The following is a 21,612-nucleotide window of genomic DNA, read 5'->3' as shown; positions in this document are numbered from 1 at the left end:
GGAGATAAGTCATTATGTTTCATGGCTTGAGGATCTTCATACTGTTAAGACAAATTTTCTTCCTGCACTTAGAAATGTTAGTACTCAAAACGTGCGACCAATAGTGATCGTATTGAACTACGGTCACATCTATTTACGAAAGATGGTAAGATTTTTACTATTTGTCCTCAGTGCATCTTTTGCATACATTATTTTTTTGCTAAACTTCCATTGCTAAGTATATTAATTACTATACGATGCTCTTCAACAAGGGACTCCTGATGACAGTTGTGCCTCAGTGGATCGAGACTAAAGGTCACATGTCAATGATTAGCTTACGGCCAAGATATCCTACATTGCACATGAGTGCATTCAGGATTTCTAAAAGCGATGAATGCTTAATAGTGAATGATTGGAGCAAAATTGTTAACGATCCCAGAGAAGTACTAGGGGGCAGCAATGAGAAGTGCAGCCCACGATTTAGAGACAGGTTCATCTGCATGCTCCAGTATGATGAATCAGGAGAGCTATACGTGTTCTATGCTATTTTACCTGAGAGAGAGAGCAGCAGGAGTGATTTAGCTAGTTCATGCTCTTAGTACTTTTGTCCTCTCATGTCCGTGTTCTTCGTTCTGAACTTAATCTCAAATGGTGATTTGCTTTTGTGGTGTTATGAACGCTTATAATATGATGACCATGTTGAACTCGATGATATCTTTGCTTCTGGTACAAGTGAATGTTTTTTCTTTAAGCTAGTGTTGGTGCTGATTAGATAGCGGTAATGACTATGATGATTAAACAGTGGTAATGACGACTATGATGATTTTTAGCTAGCTAGTTTACTGTTATTGATGATATGATGCAAGAGTTTTTATATTAATATGATGATGATGATGATGAGTTATTATATCATTTATGAAAGAAACCGCAGATTAGTTTCAGCTGGATGGATCCTAGCTAAGTGATCAAGTATATGCCATATCCATATTATACTTGATCACTTAATTATAGGTGATCAAGTATAATATGGACATGGCATATACTTGATCACTTAGCTAGGATCCACAGGCATCCAGTCGAAACTAATCTGCAGTACTTTCACATAATGATTTAACAACTAAAATAATCACTAAATTAAATTAAAAACACAAAATTAAAGGAAAAATAAAAAATAATATCAAAACACCCCAAAACATTTAGTACCGGTACTAATGTCCTGCACGCACCCGGGCCTGGCTCGTGCTACGTGGTGGCACTTTAGCGCCGGTTCGTGATGAACCGGTAATAAAGGGGGGGACCTTTAGTCCCCACTCTTTAGTGCCAGTTGTGGAACCGGCACTAAAGGCCCTTACGAACCGGCGCTAAAGCCCGGTTCTGCACTAGTGTTCTGTTAAACCTAAACAAATGCAAGGTAGAAGGTTTTCTCGATGTTCTTCTGCAAGCCGCAACTCACAATGTATTGATGTGCAAGTGAAGTTATGTTAGTCTTTTAAATGCTATTTGACGGGCACAAGCTTCAGTACTTTCCAGGGTAGTGAAAAATGCCATCAAGGTCTGTGCAATTCAGTTTACAGGAGAGCTAAGGGAACACTACCCGGAAACCGAGCAACATGTCATCGCTTCAGAAGACTCCTCTTACATGGTTACGCCCCGTTTGGCTCCTGCAAATCGAATTTATAACTCCGGCAGTCCAGCTCGATGATTCCAAAATTCCAAGTATCTAGACTTTGAATAGATTCTAGCCCATTACACCCCCAATAACCAGAGACGTAATTCAAACCAAGCTCGAGAAGGGGCCACTAGAGCAAAGGTGGCCTATAAGGGAGAAAGAGGCGGACCCGGGGAAGCAGAGGCTCCGTGGGGGAGAAGCCGGAGGCAGGCCGTGTTCGTCGGGCGACGGCTGGCTCCACGCGCTGCTCGCTGCCGCCAGTGTCATGTAGAACCGCAGCAGCAGGAGGTCGAACTGGCTCCTGGTCCCGCGTGCCATCCTCACGTAATGTAGTCCATATTCTGCACCAAAGCTTCTTCAGAATTCAGACATGTATACACGGGAACAAGATGAGATTCATCCATTCCAAAACCAAACAGAACAGAATTCAGACCTATTGAAATCTTTTGGTTTGGTTCCAGGTCCAGACTATAGAGTTACCAACTGTCGCATGAAGGAGCGTTGTGGTGTTGTCAGTCGTTGAAGCTTCCCTTTCTGCTTGTACTTGCTCTCATAGTAATTTTCTTGATGGTATACCTACTCCCATAACTGCTCTTTTAGATGTAAGTACGTGCACAAATAAATGAATAATTGTCTCCAATGGAGCTCGCCATGATTTCCTGTCGAACAGGGGTGAGTGGTAAACCACTGCGTGAAAGGCATCATCATGTAGCTTCCTGTAGCCACAGTGCACTCCTTGAATGATCTTCCTGTAGCACTTTGCAGCGTCCTGTTGTAGCTTATGTTACTGAAGCAGAGGCCCGGAGTCCTCCTACCCGATCCCACCTTCGCCTCCGGTAAACCATGATGGTACACTACAACTTGATTGCAAGAAAATCATCGAGGGTGGTTCACACTAGTGCATAGATATAGCCAGCAGCTCAAAGAAAAACATCTGTTTAAGATAGCTTACAACATAAGGCCATGCGGTAAATCTTGCCTACTTTGGTTACTTTGTCCAATTATTGTGGTGTCACATTCATGAAGATGACATGAGAATAGCTTGAGCATTGTCCTGGAGCTGGGCATCATTAATTGTGAAGCGTCCCATATTGTTCTCTCATGAATGCTTTTTCTGAAAGGTGCACATCATGCTTCCCTACCAAACAGTGATAGATGTATGGGTAGACCAACGCACAGCAAACAAAACAAAACAAAACAAAACAGAACAGAGACTTAACACCAAAGCACACTAGCACATCTTCGATGTTGAGATAGTGGGAAGAATAGATACTTGTATTATCCAAGGCCAAAACAGCCAGCATATATACAGTACAAAAGGCAGTAATACGAAAGAACAAAAGGCAGTAATACGAAAGGCCAAAGGCCATCTGCACTATAACTCTAACACCCCCCTCAAACTCATGGTGGATTCACAACACTGAGTTTGGAGAGGCGAAATTCATGTTGCGCTCTAGTCTGGGCTTTCGTGAAGAAGTCTGCTAGCTGTAACTCGGAAGGTACATACTGAAGAGCAATAACATGGTCCTGCACAGCAGCGCGCACAAAAAAGGCGTCAACACCAATATGCTTGGTAAGCTCATGCTTCACGGGGTCCCGTACAATACTGATAGCACATGTACTGTCTGACAATAGGGTAGTAGGTGTAGTAACAGAAACACCAAAATCCTCCGGTAACCATCGCAACATAGTCACCTCTGCCGTCAAAAGAGCCGTAGCTCGCAACTCGGCCTCTGCACTCGAACGGGAAACCGCAGTCTGTTTCCTCGTCTTCCAGGCAATGAGAGAACCACCAAGAAAAAAGGATCACTAGCCCACGTAGCATCCGAATAGGCCTGGAGCTGTAACGAGCTGGAACGGAGGGAAAAAAACGATGAGAGATCGTGCCACGAAGATATCGTAGAACATGAAGAAGGTGACTATAGTGAAATGAAGTGGGAGCAGAAACAAACTGATTCAGAATATGGACAGGATAGGAGATATCCGGACGAGTGACAGCAAGATAGACAAGACTCCCAACAAGATGACGGTAACGCGTCGGATCAGACAAGGGTTCACCATCAGAAGCGTGAAGGTGAACATTGAGCTTCATAGGAGTCTCAACAGTGCGCTCATCACTAAGAGCCGCACGAGTAAGAACATCCTGGATATACTTTTCTTGAGAAATAAAAAAGCCATCGGCGGTGGAGGAAACCTCAATCCCAAGAAAGTAACGAAGAGGACCAAGATCAGACATAAGGAACTGCTCATTGATACGGACCTTGACAAAGGCAATGTACTCAGAATCGTCGCCAGTGATGATCATGTCATCAATATATAGAAAAAGAAGAGTATGCCCACGAGTAGAAAGGTGGATAAACAACGCTGGATCATGAGCACTGGGTGAAAAACCAGCTGCAGTGACCACAGAGACAAAACGCTCAAACCAAGCATGAGGGGCTTACTTAAGGCCGTCGAGAGAGCGACGAAGACGGCAAACCATGCCATCAGGAACTGAATACCCAGGTGGCGGCTGCATATAAACCTCCTCGCGCAACTCACCATTAAGAAAGGCATTCTTAACATCAAGCTGAGACACAGACCAATGGCGAACAGAGGCCACGGCAAAAAGTGTGCGGATAGTGGTCATATGGCCCACGGGAGCAAAAGTCTCATCATAATCACGACCATGCTCCTGCTGAAAGCCACGAGCCACAAGACGAGCTTTATAACACTCAAGAGATCCATCGGAGCGAGTCTTAATCTTATAGACCCACTTATAGGTGATGGGACGAACACGGGGAGGCAGAGAAACCAGGTCCCCACATGCCGGTGCGCTCAAGGGCAGCAATCTCCTCTGCCATCGCAAGCTGCCATTCAGGATGAACAACAGCATCGCGATAAGAGGTAGGCTCAAGTGCAGCCAAAAGACCATATCAACTAGGAGAATAGCAATCAGGAGGATGACAAGGCCTAGTCCGAAGACGATAAGTCGGCTGGGACGAGGAAGATGGCGCACCCAGACGTAGATGGCACATCAGTAGAAGATCCGTCCACAGCACGGGAACGACGGGTATAATGAAAAGGAAAAGTGGGACGAGGAGGAACGATCGGAGGTGATGGAGATGGGGAAGACATCGGTGATGAAGGTGGAGAGTCATGCAATAAGGGAGGAGAAGAAACTGCGGGAGAAGACGACGTCAAATCTGTAATAGTGAGACGAGAAGGAGGATTAGGAATACGAGGCACGGAGGGAGGTGTATCAGGAAACGTAAGAAAAGAGATATCCTCACCTGAAAAGGTTGAGGAGGATGGTCGTGGGAAGAATGGACGAGATTCATCAAAAGTCACGTCCTGGGAAATGCGCATCCGACGACCGACCGGGTCCCAACACCGATAACCCTTATGCTCATCACTGTAGCCTAGAAAAACACACTCGACAGACTGAGCAGCCAATTTGGTGCATTCTCGAGGGGCAAGCAGAACATAGCAAACACAACCAAATAGCCGAAGTGTCGAATAATCAGGAGAACGGTCAGAAAGACGCTCTAGAGGTATACCACCGTGTAAAGAAGATGAGGGCTGAATGCTTATGAGATATATGGCAGTGGAGACAGCCTCAGCCCAAAAATGAGGTGGAAGAGAGGCGGAAATCATCATCGCACGAGCTGTCTCAAGAACGTGACGATGCTTGTGCTCAGCCACGCCATTCTGAGCATGAGCACCAGGACAAAAGAACTAGGCAATAGTACCCTGTTCAGCAAGAAAGCCACGCAATATTTTGGATATATACTCGCCAGCAGAATCAGCACGAAACAGACATTACGATTAGCACAAACATCCCAAATCTTGTCATACATAAGAAGGACGTTAAATACATGCACTGAAATAAACTTCATTAGCAGAATAGGCTGACTTTACAGCTAAATTTTCACGATTCTCCTTAACTACTGAATCTGGTGTCTCTAAAATAGACAACCAGATAAACAGAAGCTCCATGGAAAATAACAATAGCAGCAACAGCAAAAGAACAGAGCTCACACTAATGACCATCCATGACAGCCACAATCTATTTTCTTCTGCATGCTTATGTTCCGTAGCAATGCACGGAGTATCATCTAATTTCAGAAGGTGTTACGACGTTCACAATGTATCACGCAGGCCATATTCCCCTGACATTGCATAGACGGAGTTGGTTTGACCATCCAACTAGACTACCTACAGGCACAGAGGGCCGCCTTAACGCAAACGGCCATGGTGCCGGGCCGTTGGAGAACATGCAAAATACTTCATTCATACGCAGGCAGGTTCAGTCATTCAGAGGTTCACACGCGCGCATGCGAGATAAAAAGCAAAAAGAACAAGTCAGTTGACATATCCTTCCACGCCCTGCCAAGCATCGCAGAGGCCTCAGACAGGCTTCCAGACATCCAGGAGTAAGCAATCAACGCTTCCTCCTCCTTGACTTCCGTGATGCCGGCTTGGCGCGGCGGGGTGGGGGTGCTGCCTCTGCCGCGGCCATGCCTCGCTCCATTCTGTCGAGGCCGCTCATGAGGACCTCATAATACCGTTCATCCTTACAGGCGCGGCGCGCTAGGCCAAAGAGCTTATCATGCAGCACCGAGTGCCTGCATTGCTGGCACGTGTCATCCTGCGGTTCACTGCGGCAGTGCATCTGGCACTGCAGCGGCTTTCTTGTCCAGCGTGGCATGACGTGTAGCCTTGGTATCTCACGCACCCCCAAGTGGATCATCACCTAAAAAAAATTGCAGTCTGAAGATCTTGCAGGGTGTATGTACATATGGCAGCTAAGGATGCAAGATCAGAATTCTTCAGTAGCTGGATGGAAGATAACTGTTACCTTGACGGCATGGCAGCAGAGCATCCCCGTGTGCTCAAATTGCTTGCACACGCACATGAATGCCTCACCGTCTTCTCTAACATTGACCTCATATTCCACCCTAGACCATTTCTCCCTGGTTTCACTGCTGGGATGCCGTGCTATGTACTTCAAGTTGGGGATGACTGCCTCCACCATGTAAGATTCAGATTCGCGTATGGCTTGCACAAACAGTTCGTACACTGGTCTTGTGTACACCTCGCTGGCGTGCTTCTCGATTGGCAGATTTGTTCTCAGAACAATCTCATCCTGCACGAAAGCAACAATTCATCCTAGCTTAGTCTCAGCTCATCATGAACACATCACAGAAAACAAGTCAAATTTTCTGATGAAGTTAAGCTTACCATAGTAGTCGGCTTATCCTCAAACCCATAGTCCGGTTCTTGATCGCACCGCGGTTCCACGTACTGTTGAACGAAAAGCTCCATTGAGCAATCCCGTGGAACGTGTTGTTTCAGTAAGTGTTTCGCGCTCTCGCTCTTTTGTGTGCTAGTCAGTGTAGCACAGAATGTGTCACTGAAGTATGCCTTAACCCACTTATGCCGAACCTCATAGATCTCCTGCAGAAATGGGTGGTTCTCCAATCCATGCTTCTCTAGCAGCATCTCCCATGCTCTCTCAAACTCATCAGTCGTCAGCGTGTCGGTCAGAATTCTGTGGAGCTCCACCCGGAAGCTACTAGTTTTGGTGTAATGAAAACCGAGGTACTCCTTTGCCCTTCCAAGGACATGCCACTTGAACCATCTGTGTGTGGTGGATGGCAGTACCTCCAACACAGCTTCCTCAATTGCCTCGCAGCGGTCTACAGAATTTTAAGCAAAACAAGTTAGATGGCGGCGCTGCAGAAAAATACTATTGGGTAGGGAAAAGTGTGTACAGAAGTAATCTTACCGGTCAGTATAGTTTGGGGGTGTTTCCCACCCATTAATTGGAAGAACTGACTCAACACCCATTTGAAGCTCTCCGTTTTCTCGTTTATCATCAGCACCCCACCAAGCACTATGGTCTCGAAGTTGTTGTTGACTCCAACAAAAAGGCCGAACGGCATTCCATACACGTCCGATCTGTAGGTTGTGTCGAAGATAATCACATCACCAAAGTATTGGTACTGAACGCTCTGGCCACTGGTCCAGAGTAGTGGCCTTACTCTACAGTTACTATCAACCTGCAAGCCAGAATATTCAAATGTTGGATCCTTTGCTTTGATCCTAGCGAAGGTTTCCACGGTCTTTCTGAGATCCTCAGACAGCAGATCCTTTGCTTCATTATCAGCAATGTGTGGCACATTGTTTTCCCTTAGTTGGCGAATCAAGTCCCTTGTGTTCTTGTCGATACTGCTGTGAGACTCCCAGGATGACCTCTGCGCACACGTCTTACAAAGTGGATGGTTATGCCCCACTTGATGTTCGCACACACACCATCCGCCGTCTCTGGATCTCAACAAAAGAATCGCTGCCGTGCATTCACACCGACGAAATGAGTTGCTGTCCTTGCTTGGTTTCCCCTGTAGAAGATAACATTTTTCCGAGCATTGGTACTGGGTTGAGATCAACAACACAAAAAACATAAGTACTACCTTAACTATACAAGGGGAGGATGAGCCATACCTCACACGCGCAAACAAATTGCTGTATGCATTTGGTTCCATGAGAATCCACACTACTCGGTCCATAGGTGACTCCGAATCCAGATTCCCAGGAATAAATGTTGTAGAACTCATAGGCCTCGTCAAGAGAAACAAAGACAGTCCCCACGGTTGGATTGACCACGGCCTCAGTTTCCCTCTGCTCGAACCCTGCAATTGCCTTCTCCAGTGCGCTGACACGATACACAGAAGCAGACCCATGTTCATCTCCCAGCCGTGCCCTACAAAATTTGTGCATAGATCAGCAGTAAGTTGATGAATGGGAGTACCATTTCCTTACATTGATGAATGGGAGCACACAACAGAAGAACATCCAAATAAAACATTCAAAAGTAGTGGAGCATCCATATGTTTCTCGTATCTGAATTTCAATCTCGGTACTAGAATTGGCAAATGTAATACAACCAGGCTTTGAATGCTAAACGTAGAAGGTTCACGATGGCTTATTAAGCCAGAGACATCAAATGAGTGTAAATGGCATATAGAATGTTCTGAATGTTTTTGCCTATCTAAACAGAGAAGTTTCACAAAGTCGGAGACATCAAATGAGCTTAAATGACAAAAACTGAAATGTGTAGTGCGACTGCGAGTTCAAGAATCAATTTGCACCAGCCGGCACATAACGCAACAAATCCAGTATATCTACGACCGGGCTGTGAATCTCAATCAATGGGAGTAGAGTACTGCGTGCACGCTCTGGATTGGGATTGTAAGATGGATCGATGCATTTAGCCGTCAAAGGAAATGCAACTGTTGATAATGATCTACCACAGACTTGGAGCAGACAAAAGCAGAGAGCCTGAGTGAATTTGTTTGGGCGCACATCACAGGCAGCTAACTACCCGTAACAACAACCTAAAACCCTAACCCTCAAATCCGTGTAGATTAACTATTCAAGGAGTCCTACATCCAGGGATTAGTTAATTAATCCGCATGCCCTGTTCCATGGAACTAGGTCGCAACCATCCAGATCCAGCCAACCTCCGCGGCCCCCGACAGAGACGGCCGGAAACACCCAGAAGAAAACTGAAGAGCAGACAGCGCCTAGCGCCACGGCGAGGCGAGTACCTAGGAGGAGGAGGAGGAGGGGCGGCGGCGGCGCCATTGGCGTGCGGGTGCGGCGCCTCAGAGTCCTCCTTCATCTCGACCCTGTACCAACGAAACGAACCACCTGCGGTTAAGAACTTCGCGGGCGGCGAGGTTGAACAAGGAAGTGGTAGGAGAATGGATATGGATACCGGCCGCTCCTTCCCCGGCGGCGTCAACTCCGGGGGCCGTCTCTGTCGCCCGCGGCGGTCGGGACTTACGGCGCAGGAAGGAGAATATTCTTTTTCTCGAGTGAATTACACCTCTTCATCATGCAAGCCAAGATTAATAGCAGTAACATGTATGATTAATGTGTCCTTACATTAGCCAGGTCAGAAGCGGCCACTGGGTTAGAAAAGCACGGGGGCTTCATCATTCTTCTGCCCTAAGTGTGATCATTTCTGTAGATCATGGCCCCGCTCTGAAGCTAGCTCCCCTTTTTCTTCTCTGATCCTTGGATTGATGATAATGTGGGAAAGAATAACACGGGTCTTCTGAGTGAATCGTTACTGTTAACTGTAACACCTGCAAATTGCGAGTACTCGTGCTAGCTGAAATCCTTTTCTCAAAAACATCCAGAGTATATAATTAATACCTCAAGGGCGTCGCTGCAAAGGATTATTGGTAGAGGGGTCAGACTGGGAGCTCCATACATTCTCCACTGTGGATCAAACGGCAACTCTAGCACTCTGCACATCCATGCACGCTCCGAATAGGGGAGACGGTAAAGCCTCTAGCGTAGCAAGATCGTGTCCCGTCTGTAGTCGAGTTGCGATGTGCATCGATATCCAATCTATGTAGGTACGTACCGTACGTATTTGGAAAGTATTCAACCAACTCCGACTGATTAACATACTAATTCACTCAAGTATCAGGTCTGATTACCGGAGGGGAAATACCAGAGAGGAGAGATGGGGGAGGAAGAGAGCTACCCCTTGTCAGGGTTCTTCAGTTCGTTTCGTGATCTCTCCGGATAAACTACGAGAATAAGAGCGACACAACTGATATATAGCCACATCAGCAACACAGTTCACTTACAGGCATACCCCACTCCCCAGAATCTGAGCCACCCATTGCCAGCGTGCCGCTTGGAGGGAGCGAAAGGCCTCGCTGACTTCTGGGGTTCTCGGGCCATCTTCAGTCTTTTTTTGTCAGCCGTTGTTCTTGCTCTGCTCGTTCCACTTCAATACACTTGGCCTTAGCATGATCGCGATGTATCTCCCAGCGACACTGCATTTGGGATGCTACATATAACATAGCCCATTTGCAGCCGAAGTCTGACACAAACTCAACCCCACCATGCTGAACGCCAGTGCAGCGTCCACGAGATCTCCCAAATCGACCAAAGAATGGTGGAACACCATTTTGAAGGGGGCCCAAGAAACCTGCAACCACAGCGGCCTGTTTTTCCTGGAACATATGGAATGAAAGAAACCCAAGAATCTTCCAAAAAGTTGCATCAAGCACCGATAGTGTTGTCGCTCTAATCAGAGCCGATCTCAAAAAAACTTGACAATGCCTAGGCAGCAGCTACTGTAAACAAAGAGATTTTCTGTTGTACTTTGTAATGCCTTGGGGCTCTTCAAACTCTCTATAAATTCCTAATCATTAATGCAAAAGCAGAGCACCTGCCAAAAGTACCCTTCTGCACCCGAGCTCATATGCACCCTCGAGAACAGTAAAATCATAAAAAATAGTAAAAAAATAACAATGAATTCTTTTGTAAACAAACATTGATGAATTCTGAACATGCTTACAAAATTTCATGAAAAAACAACATTCCAAAAATGTTTCCGTGAAAAAACAAAATTAACGTTCCAAAAAGTCTGTTCTTTGGAGCATCAATTTTGTTTTGTATGGAAGCATTTTTAGAAGGTTGTTTCTTCATGAATTTTAGCACGCATGTTCCGAATTCAAAAATGTTTGTTTAGAAAAACAAAAATTCCTGATTTTTTTACTTTTTTTATTTTACTGTTCACGAGGGTGCATATGAGCTCGGGTGCAGAAACTTAATGTCCAGCACCTGCCATATGTCCTGATAAAAATAACATAGAAATGTGCAATAGTGGTTATGAAGAAGGAAAAAACATGACTAGTGTGGCGTAGGCAAGAATTTGAGTTTGAATTTATTTGTTTTTTTAAGGAGGAATGCCCCCGGCCTCTGCATCGCAATGATGCATGCAGCCATATTATTAAATAAAATCTCGAGAATTGAGCGTAGCGCAATAGGCAAGGCGCGGGAGTTTGCAGCCAGCCCACCAGGATTCAAGTCTCGGCTTGAGCGTTTGGTGCTCACGAAGTTTTCTTCTATATAAAAAATGCCAACTGGCTAGTCTAGCCCGGGTTAGCCTTGTTTTTTTAATGAAATCTCCAACAAGTACGTAGTGCGGTACATAGTCTCTAAAAGATAAAATAGCATGGGTTCAACTGCACTAAACTCCATCAATCGAGCATGTCGTTATGGCGTCTTTGATTCAAACGACTGTCATATGAACTCTGGAGAATTTGAATCCTGGGTCGTTTGATTTGTAGTATGGAATCCTATAGGAAAATTTTCCAGGGATTCCTTTGCACTACATTACAAAGAAAATTTTAGATCCGCTCAAACCTTTTGAAAGTAATCCTTTAGTTTTTCCTAGGGTGCAAGCATTGGAAATTTCATAGTACTAGAAATTTAATAATGTAGAATTCGACCAGACTAGGCCTTCTTTTAGTAGCAAGAGATCACGAAGAACACATTTATATCTTACAAGTATATTATCTTATACTCCGGCGAAAGAATGCAGATATATGCCTCTAGATACAAAAATCTTTGTGGATTGTATTATTTCTCTCTTGAACACAAGTACATACATACTTCCTTCGTCCGGAATTACTTGTCGTGGAAATGGATAAAAATGGATGTATTTAGAACTGAGTAATTTCGGATGGAAGGAGTAGTTAACTCTACGTGGGCGCCCTTGAAGTTTTGGGGGCTTTCTTGGTCTTGTGGATGAATAACTTAGTCACGTTCAACAGGGATGAACTGCAGCTGACACTTGTCCCACGGTTCAGCAGCTAGCATGTAAACAAATGAAACAGCTTGGGCCGGCACAAGCGGTCCAGCAACTAGCATGTAAACAAATGAAATAGCTTGGGCCGGCAACAAGGCCGGCACAGCGACAGTGAAGCTTCTGAACCAGTCAGGCAGTCAAGCTTTTGGACTAATCACCACAACAATCCATCCATTCTCAAAAAGGAAAAAAAAAAAGAGCAATCCATCTTTCCAACTCCAAAGAACTGGACAAGAGAACGGATAACCGGAAGGAGAGTTCGCGCCAGCGCCACCCACCGCCGGCTAGACCATCTTCTACACGGCGGCGCAGTACAGGTTAGACCTTGTGATCTTTGCTTGTACTACTCCGCAAAGCTCATCACGAGCTTGCTTACCATGCTCCATGCGTAGGCCAGTAACTGACTGGTTTACTGGTTACAGTTTCGGTTTGAAGCACCATGGGTCCTGCCGTTCTCTACTTCCTTGTGCTTGCGGCTGCAGCACCCTTGCACTTGGCGGCGCAAACCTTGGCTGATTCCATGGCGAAACCCTCGACGGTTTGGATCAACAACGACATTTTTCTCCGCGACCGCATCAACGGCCTCCGCACCATCATCACCCGTCCTCTAGGACCAGAAACTCAAGCTCGCCATGACTCCGACCTTAACGTTGCCGCAGGGTTCATATGTGTCTCCCATCAGTCACCGTGCAACGATTTCCTCTTTGCGGTATTCATTTACCACAACTATAGTGTGAGCATCAATCGAATCGATGCCAAAGATAGACAAGATGCGCAGGTGGTCTGGTCTGCCAACCGGGCTCGCCCTGTCAGGGAGAATGCAACCCTTGAGCTTACCTCTGATGGGAACCTGGTCCTCCGCAATGACGATGGTAGCCCTGTCTGGTCCAGCGGCACCTCAGGACGGTCTGCAGCCAGCATGGTGATGACAGACATTGGCAATCTTGTGTTGTTCGATCAGAGGAATGCAATAGTGTGGCAGTCATTTGATCATCCTACCGACACATTGCTCCTTGGGCAGTCACTTCTGAAAGGTATGAAGCTGAAAGCAAGTACCTCTGCAACAAATACAACTGAGAATCAATTGTATATCACTTTAGCCGCGTACGGGTTATGTGCTTATGTTGAATCCACACCGCCACAACCCTACTACTGTTCATCACTGGTACCCAGCGTCAAGAAAGGAAATGATCCAACAAATGTTACATTCATGGATGGAAGCCTCATCTTCTTTGTGCAGTCAGATTATCATGATCAAATCTTCTGGCCAACCACTACATCCACCCAGCAGTACATGACATTAGATTCAGATGGACATATGAGAGTGTATGAATGGTCTGATAGAAAATGGAGAGTGAATTATGATTTAATGCAGATAGATGATTGCGCTTACCCAAAAGTCTGCGCGGACTACGGCATATGCAGCCAGGGGCAATGTACTTGTCCACTTCAAAACTATTCTACTTTAGACTACTTCAAGCCGGTGGATGAGCGGAAGGCAAATCTTGGTTGCACGCCAACAACTCAAATATCTTGTCAAGAAATACAACACCATCGGCTCTTGACACTTAATGATGTTTCTTACTTTGATAACAGCCATGAGGTTATGAATTTAGACGAAGATGACTGTAAGCAGGCCTGCTTGAAGAACTGCTCATGTAAGGCCGTTATGTTCAGCTATAACCGGTCGGGTCCTAGCAGATGTACCTGGATGGTAAACGTCTTTTCCTTGCAAGCAATACAACCTGTAGCCAACTTAAGTTCCTCTGTTTACCTCAAGGTGCAGCTTAGCCCCTCCATTACTGCATCTACTTCAAACAAAACAAAATTAATGTTAGTTGCTACATTTGGAGCTATTGCCACTCTTGTATTGCTTGTCATTGTTGTCACTCTTTATCTGCGAAGGAGAATGAAGTACGAAGACAAAGACGAGGAATTTGATTTAGATCAATTTCCTGGAATGCCAGCAAGGTTTTCTCTTGAGAAGTTGGCAGAATGCACTGAAGGATTCGATAAGAAACTCGGAGAAGGTGGGTTTGGGTCAGTTTTTGAAGGGAAATTAGGTGAAGATAGAATTGCTGTAAAACGTTTGGAAGGTGCTAGACAGGGAAAGAAAGAATTCTTGGCAGAGGTCGAGACCATTGGAAGCATTGAACACATCAATCTTGTCAAACTGATTGGATTTTGTGCAGAGAAGTCGGAAAGGCTTCTAGTATATGAATATATGTCAAGTGGGTCGCTTGATAGGTGGATCTATTACCGTCATAACAACAACGCTCTTGATTGGCGCACTCGTTTTAGGATCATATTGGATATTGCCAAGGGCCTGTGTTATCTTCATGAGGAGTGCAGGAGAAAAATTGCTCATCTGGACATCAAACCACAAAATATTCTCTTGGATGAGAACTTCAATGCCAAAGTAGGCGATTTTGGACTATGTAAGTTAATAAATAGGGATCAAAGCAAGGTAGTGACTATGATGAGAGGAACACCCGGATATCTTGCACCTGAATGGTTGACGTCACGGATCACTGAAAAAGTGGATGTCTACAGCTTTGGAGTTGTTGTGATGGAAATATTAAGTGGAGAAAAAATATTGACCATTCTCAGGCTGAGGAGGAAGTTCAGCTCATAAATATATTGCGAGAAAAAGAACAAAACAATCGATTGATTGATCTGATCGACAAACATAGTGACGATATGGTGTCACACCATGAGGAAGTGATTCAAATGATGAAGCTCGCAATATGGTGCCTGCAAAATGACAGCAGATGGAGGCCTTCAATGTCAACAGTGATCAAGGTATTGGATGGTGCAGTGACCATAGAAACTTTTGATGCAAATTCAATCATGTTTGTTCAAGATAATCCATCCACATATTCAGGTCCATCTCAAGCATCCATATTATCAGGCCCAAGGTGAAACGGGTGGATAATGAAATTAATTTCTATATTTTTGCTTTTGCTTTTGCATATTTGTATTGTATATACTCTGGAATTATGTTTGGATATCTTAAATTGTAACTTCCAGCCAATATATATGTTTGATTGTCCAGTGAAGTATCTCACTGTTGACTCAGACCTTTAGAGCTGAAAAAACGGTAGTGCCATGAGAAAAACTACATTTGTTAGTGACTGTTCTAGATAATCCATCCGCAAATTCAACACCAGCATCCGTCCAGCATTAACCTTATCTGCCCCAAGGTGAGATAGGTGGTCACTGAGTATGCTTTTCTTTCAATAGATATTTCTTTTCACAAAGATGGTATGCTTGTCTTACATGGATTATGTGTCCCTCTCGCATTTCTACACTTGGGGGTATATCTGAAATATTTTTCAGCCATTCTGTGTGCTTGCATCCGACACCACACTCCACATCTGGAGGTGGAAAGTGGTACATACTACATAACATTTGGCTTTTTAATTTCTATACAATTGAAGTGAAAGCAGCTGAAAGTCTGAAAATTCGATTGGGAATTGGGTTCTGTTAAACCAAACTGAATGGGAGGTACGCTGCAACCCAAGGTGTATCTAGTTTTTCAAAGATTTAAGCTCCAATCCTTCCAACTAGTGAAAATGAGACGACTGAGGCGAAAAAAGGCTGGACTCCCTCCCTCTCCCGACTCCGCCTCGCGCCGCCTCCCCGGGCGGCGGCCGGGGCGGCTCCTCCGCATCCTTTCCTCGCCCCCACCCCTCCGTTCTCCCTCCCCCGCCGCCGCCGGACGGCGCCCCCGGATCTGGCCAGGTGGCTCGGCGGCGGCGGGCCTTCTTTTCCCCCGCGCGCAGCGTCCTTCCCGGGGCAGGGCTCGGCGGCGGGAGCAGCTCGGCTGGCGGTGGTCCGGCGTCCTGGTGGCGGGGGCCGGCGGCTGGCACGGTGGTGGCGCTGCCTCCTGGCGGCGGGGTGGCCTGGTGGCGCTGGTGGCCGGCGGCGCGCCCCCGGCCCAGATCTGGGCCCTTAGGGCCCCATCTGGGTCCTAGCGGGCCGGCGCCGACGTGGCCTCGCTGTCTGCGGCTCGGTGTGGAGGAGGAGCGGCTCGGATGTGGGCGGCAACGCCGACGGCGTGCCGGCAGCAGCGCGAGGGCGGGAGCTTTACGGGCCCACGAGGGCTCGGCCGGGCCTGTGGGCCTACGGGCCTGGCACTACTAGGAAAAGGCCTACTAATGGCGCACCTGTTTTGGCTACTAATGGCGCAGTACAGGTGCGCCATTAGTACCACGCCACTAGAATATTTTAGTAATGGCGCACCACAGGTGCGCCATTAGTATCCCACAGGTGCGCCAGTCGTATCTGGTATTCTAATGGCGCACCACATGGAAGTGCGCCATTAGTAACAATTTTTTTTTTTCTTAATCTCAGGTCACTATTTCACATATGAGATATCCAACACATATATATACAACAAGCATCCATATAACAATCATATCCAACACACAAGTTTCATCATATATACATACATAGCCAACACATAGTTGCATCGTTACATATTACAAAAGTTTCACAGTGTTCATCCAACACCGTTATCCATCAATTCACAAAAGTTTCACATTGATACAAAATAAAAACACAAATGGAAAAGAAGCACTCCATCCATGCAAGCTTCCGTGAATTAAATCAAATCTGCAAAATGGTAAACAAGAAGTTAGAAGAAGAAGAAGAAGAAGAAGAAGAAGAGAAGAAGAAGAAGAAGACTAGAAGAATACTAGAAGAAGAAGAACACTAGAAGAATACTAGAAGAAGAATAAGAAGAAGAAGAATAAGAAGAAGAAGAATAAGAAGACTATAAGCTTATTATGTAAACTTGATCATTTTGTGCTAACATAAGTAATTTTGGAGCTAACCTATAGAAAACTAAGCATATAAGCTCTAAGTTAGCATATTAGAGCCAACTTAGGTAAAATGAAGCTAACCTATGTCATTTTGGAAAAGAAGAAGAATAAGAAGAAGACTATAAGCTTATTATGTAAACTTGATCATTTTGTGCTAACATAATTAATTTTGGAGCTAACCTATAGGAAACTAAGCATATTAGAGATAACATAGGTAACTAAGTATATATATATATATATATATATATATATATATATATATATATATATATCATTTTGGAGATCTGACATACCTGACATAGTTCAGTTCTCATTGTTCTTCTCCTTCTCCTTCCTCAGCCTGATGCGCCAAGAGCGGCGAGGCGGTGGAGGCAGCTGTGGGATGTAGTCTTCTACCACAATTGGCGTGGTCATGTCGCCCAGCTGTGGGATCGCCGGCGCCACCACCGGTGCGTGGTCATTGTCAGGCACCACCACCATCACGAGGCCACCTTCAGGCAGGACGGGCACGACCATCGCTAGGTCATCCTCAGCCACCACCATCTCTTGCCCATGGTCAGCCACCACCATCTCTTGCCCTTGGTCAGCCACCACCAGCGCTAGGTCATCCTCAGCCTGATGCCCATCGTCATCCTGCAGCTCATCATCCCCACTCGAAGATGATGTTCTGTCCTCAGAGATGTCTCGTTGCTTATGAGGAAGCAGCAAATAAACACTTGAAAAAAGCTCTCGTCCTCGAAGATGCAATATCTGATTTACCCAAGGTTGGCCCTGACAATTTCCTCCCCATGTTCAATTAATTCTGGAGTGCTGCTTGAGCCTTTTTTTTATGTCTGTATGAATTATATTGCTTTCTACAGGTTCAGAACCATCAGCCTAATGATGTCATGGAGTATGGCAGTGACCCCAAAACAGAGTTCCAACGCTATACCGGCTCAGCAGTAAAGGTGTGACCTATTGAATGTGCAAGCTTAATGTCAGCAACTAGTTTCTTTATAATGATTTTTTTCTCTGTTATGCCTTCTGTCTTTGCATATGCAGAGTTATGTTTTTTTTATTTCAATCATGTGGGTGGGTTTAATGATGTCAAAACCTTGCCGTAGTTTCCACTGTTTTAATGTTTTGTATGATTTCTTGGTTATATTACCATTCTGAGTTATGTTGTTCTGTTATTTTATTTGAAGACATGAAGGGTTACTTATTTGAAGATGTTACTCCTAAGAAAGGTCAACTTTTCGATCATCAGCCTCTACAATTAAACAATGATGCATTCTTCTTTTTCCTTTCCATCTTCTTCTTCTCCACCTCTCTTCTTTTCTTGTTCTCCTTTTTCTTTCTTCTCCTTCCTCCTCCTCCTCTTCTCCTTCTTCCTTTCTTGTTCTGTTTTTCAACTTTCTTCTTATTCTTCTTCCTTTTTTTCCTTTTTCCTCTTCTTCTACTTCTTCTTCTTTTTTTCAACTTTCTTCTTCTTCTAATTATCTAAACCTAAATCTAGCACTAACCTAAACCAACCACTAACCTAAACCTATCAATAACCTAATTAAACCTAAACAGCAAACAAAAATAGTAGAAAAAAACAAAAAAATGCTCACCTTGGCTCCGGGGGCAGGGGGTGGTGGTGGACGGCCGCGGTTAGGGCAGCGGCGGCGGGCCTGGCTCCGGGGGGGCGCGAGGCGGACGCAGGGGGCCCGCGGCGAGCCTGGCTCCGGGGGCGGCACGGGCGCAGGAGCGGCGGCGAGCCTGGCTCCGGGGGCGGCGCGGGCGCAGGGGCCGACGGGCAGGTGGTGGGGGCGGCGGGGCACCAGGGGGGCGCCGTTCGGGCGACGGGGCGGGGCGCCGTTCGGGCGACGGTGCGCCGGGGCGGTGGCGGGTGGTGGGGGCGACGGGGCGAGGGGCGGTGGGGCCAGGGGGCGGTGGCGGGTGGCGGCGGCGGCGGCGGGTGGTTGGGACGGTGGGGCGACGGGGCGAGGGGAGGTGGGGCAAGGGGGCGGCGAGGGGGGCGACGGGGCGAGGGGAGGTGGGGCTCGGCATTACTAACAAATTTTTTTTTTATTTTTTTTCAAAACTACTAATGGCGCACGGTGGGTGTGGTGCGCCATTACTATGTCAACTAGTAATGGCGCACTATACCATGGTGCGCCATTAGTAATATTTTTTTTCTTTTTTTTCAAAACTACTAATGGCGCACCAAACTACTAATGTCTGGTGCGCCATTAGTGGCCATATCATCTATAGCCCTTTTCCTAGTAGTGTGGTGTGCTCCTGCAATTGCGTCCAGGCGGCTACCGTCGTTGACAGTGGAGGTGGGGCCCTCCCGCGTGCCGGCAGTGCTGATGCCCTAGTCCCGGCTCTGATTCTTCGCCGTGTTGTCCTCACTTCGCGGTGTCGTGGTGAGACGGCGTGGGGGCCTCTTGACCGTGTTGGCGCTGGGTGGTGGTTGGTTTGGTGGCTGGCTCCGGAGCGCCTGAGGTGCGGGTTGGGATCGGGGGAAACCCCTGTCGGCTTGGCCGACACCGGCGCGGTGGCGCCTGTGGGTGCCACCTGACCTTTCGGGAGGGTGTCGGGGGCTACCCTTCCTCTCGCCTCGTCGTGTACCGGGGGAAACCCTTGGCAGCAGCGTCGTCATCGCCGCGATCCTTCTTGGAGGTGTTGATAGGTGCCGGCGCTTCGGAGTCTTCTAGTGGAAGATCCCAGTGGGCGCAGCGATCGCGAGGCTTCTTCGTTTTCGTTGATCCGCCGTTGTCGGTATTTGTTTCTTTTGCTCTTTTCTCTGTCGTTTCTTTTGGGTGTGACTGTGCTGCTTCCGCCCAGGACCTATCCTTGTACGGTTTGGTTGATTGCTTTGTATACAAAGCGGGAGGAAACCCTTTTTCGGTAACTAGTGAAAATACACCATCAAGGTCTGTGCAATACATTTACAGGAGGACTACCCAGAAACCAAAACTGTAATTCCAGAGCCCAAGTCGTACTGAACCGGGCAGAGGTGGCCTCTGAGGGGGGAGAGGGAGGCGGAACCTAGCGAAGCAGAGGCTTCTTGGGGGAGAAGGCGGAGGCAGCTCGCCGCAGCCGGCGCGCGGGAGGAACGCCTCGGCGTCGCCTGCCGTCGCGCGAGGTCAGGGTCGTGCGCGGTTCCGCGTAGAACCGCAGCGAAAGGTCAGGGTCAGTGACGAGCCAGTTTGAGACCGTACGGACAAAAGAAAAAAAAAAGTCTGAAAAGCCTATTTTACATACTTACAACAATTGGACATGATTTTTCGTTTTTCAGTGTTTTCAACGGTTTTCTTTGGGTTTTTTTTCAACACATGTCTATTTATTAATACACATTGTATGCACGTGAATTTTTTTGTATACACGTTAAATGTTTTTTCGAATACATGATGCACTTATTTTTTTAAATACATATTTTGAACATTTTGTGAATACATGCTAAAAACATTCAAATATACATTGAACATTTTTAATGTCATTAAAACTTTTCTTAAACTGCGCTTTTACATTGTATTAACATTTTTTTAAAATCACAAACATGTTTTTGCAATGCGTGAATATTTATTTAAAATGTCATATACATTTTTTGCGAATTGTACGAACAATATCTTTATACATTGTATAAACATTTTTTTAAATGTCACGAACATTGAAACACATGAACTTTTTCTGAAATCTCATGTACAGTTTTCGAATGGTACGAATTTTTTTTTACACTAACAACCTTGAAAAACGTTAAGCCTTAAAATCATTATTTTAATATGGGACGGAGGGAGTATGTGAACATCCTTTTACATTGTATAAACATTTTTTTAAGTGTCATGAACATTTTTTGAAACACGTGAACATTCTATTTGAAATGTCACGTACATATTTTGAATAGCACAAAACATTTTTTTTATACTACGCGAACATCATCTTATATTGTATAAATATTTTTTTTAAATGTCATGAACATTTTCACTGAAACATGTGAGCATTTCTATTGAAATTGCACGTACATTTTTTGAATAGTACGAAACATTTTTTTGATTTGTGGGAACATTTTTTGAATGTTATGACTTTTTTTTCAAATGCTATCAACTTTTCTTTAAAGCTGCTTGAACATTTCTTTGAATGTGCGTCAAACTTTTCTAAAATTTATAAATATAATCATTTTTATATTTCAAAAATGTAAATAAAAGAAAAACAAAAGAAGAAAGGAAAATCCAGCGTTCCTCCTTGTCATTTGAGGCGAGTGCTCGATCACAGGTATAGCCACGTCCACCTCGCGTTGGTCATGATGCGGTTTTGTTGCCCTGAGTTTCGCCTCCTTGCCTTTCCGGCTGGAGTTGCGAGTTTAGCATTGTGTTGCTCTGTCTCTACCCATATTTAGTGCGTTGGCCTCTTTCTATTTATTCTATATTGTTGTTTTTGTTTTCTCCTACATGTCAATAAAAAGATACACAGTTTTACGTATTCACGAAGAAATAGCCATGTTCAAACCC

At 45.7% G+C, this 21,612-nt stretch overlaps 1 protein-coding gene and 1 pseudogene across 1 annotated transcript; one reads left to right on the top strand and one right to left on the bottom strand.

Moving 5' to 3' along the window:
* Positions 1-5,683: 5,683 nt before the first annotated feature.
* Positions 5,684-9,675, bottom strand: LOC109742492 (protein FAR-RED IMPAIRED RESPONSE 1). The gene is made up of 7 exons (XM_020301583.4): positions 9,411-9,675; positions 9,241-9,321; positions 8,135-8,393; positions 7,419-8,031; positions 6,872-7,329; positions 6,489-6,776; positions 5,684-6,383 (listed from the first exon to the last, which is right to left on the bottom strand). Exons 2-7 carry the CDS (start codon positions 9,312-9,314, stop codon positions 6,072-6,074), a joined length of 2,004 nt encoding a protein of 667 aa, XP_020157172.1. The 5' UTR covers positions 9,315-9,321; positions 9,411-9,675; the 3' UTR covers positions 5,684-6,071.
* A 3,075-nt stretch (positions 9,676-12,750) lies between these two features.
* On the top strand, positions 12,751-15,233 carry LOC109742702 (G-type lectin S-receptor-like serine/threonine-protein kinase SD2-5; annotated as a pseudogene).
* The last annotated feature ends 6,379 nt before the right edge of the window (positions 15,234-21,612 follow it).

This window comes from Aegilops tauschii, chromosome 6, assembly GCF_002575655.3.
Source record: "Aegilops tauschii subsp. strangulata cultivar AL8/78 chromosome 6, Aet v6.0, whole genome shotgun sequence".
Lineage (NCBI taxonomy): Eukaryota > Viridiplantae > Streptophyta > Magnoliopsida > Poales > Poaceae > Aegilops > Aegilops tauschii.
Note: the sequence above shows the minus strand (reverse complement) of the source record. Positions and strands in the feature narration are given on the sequence as shown.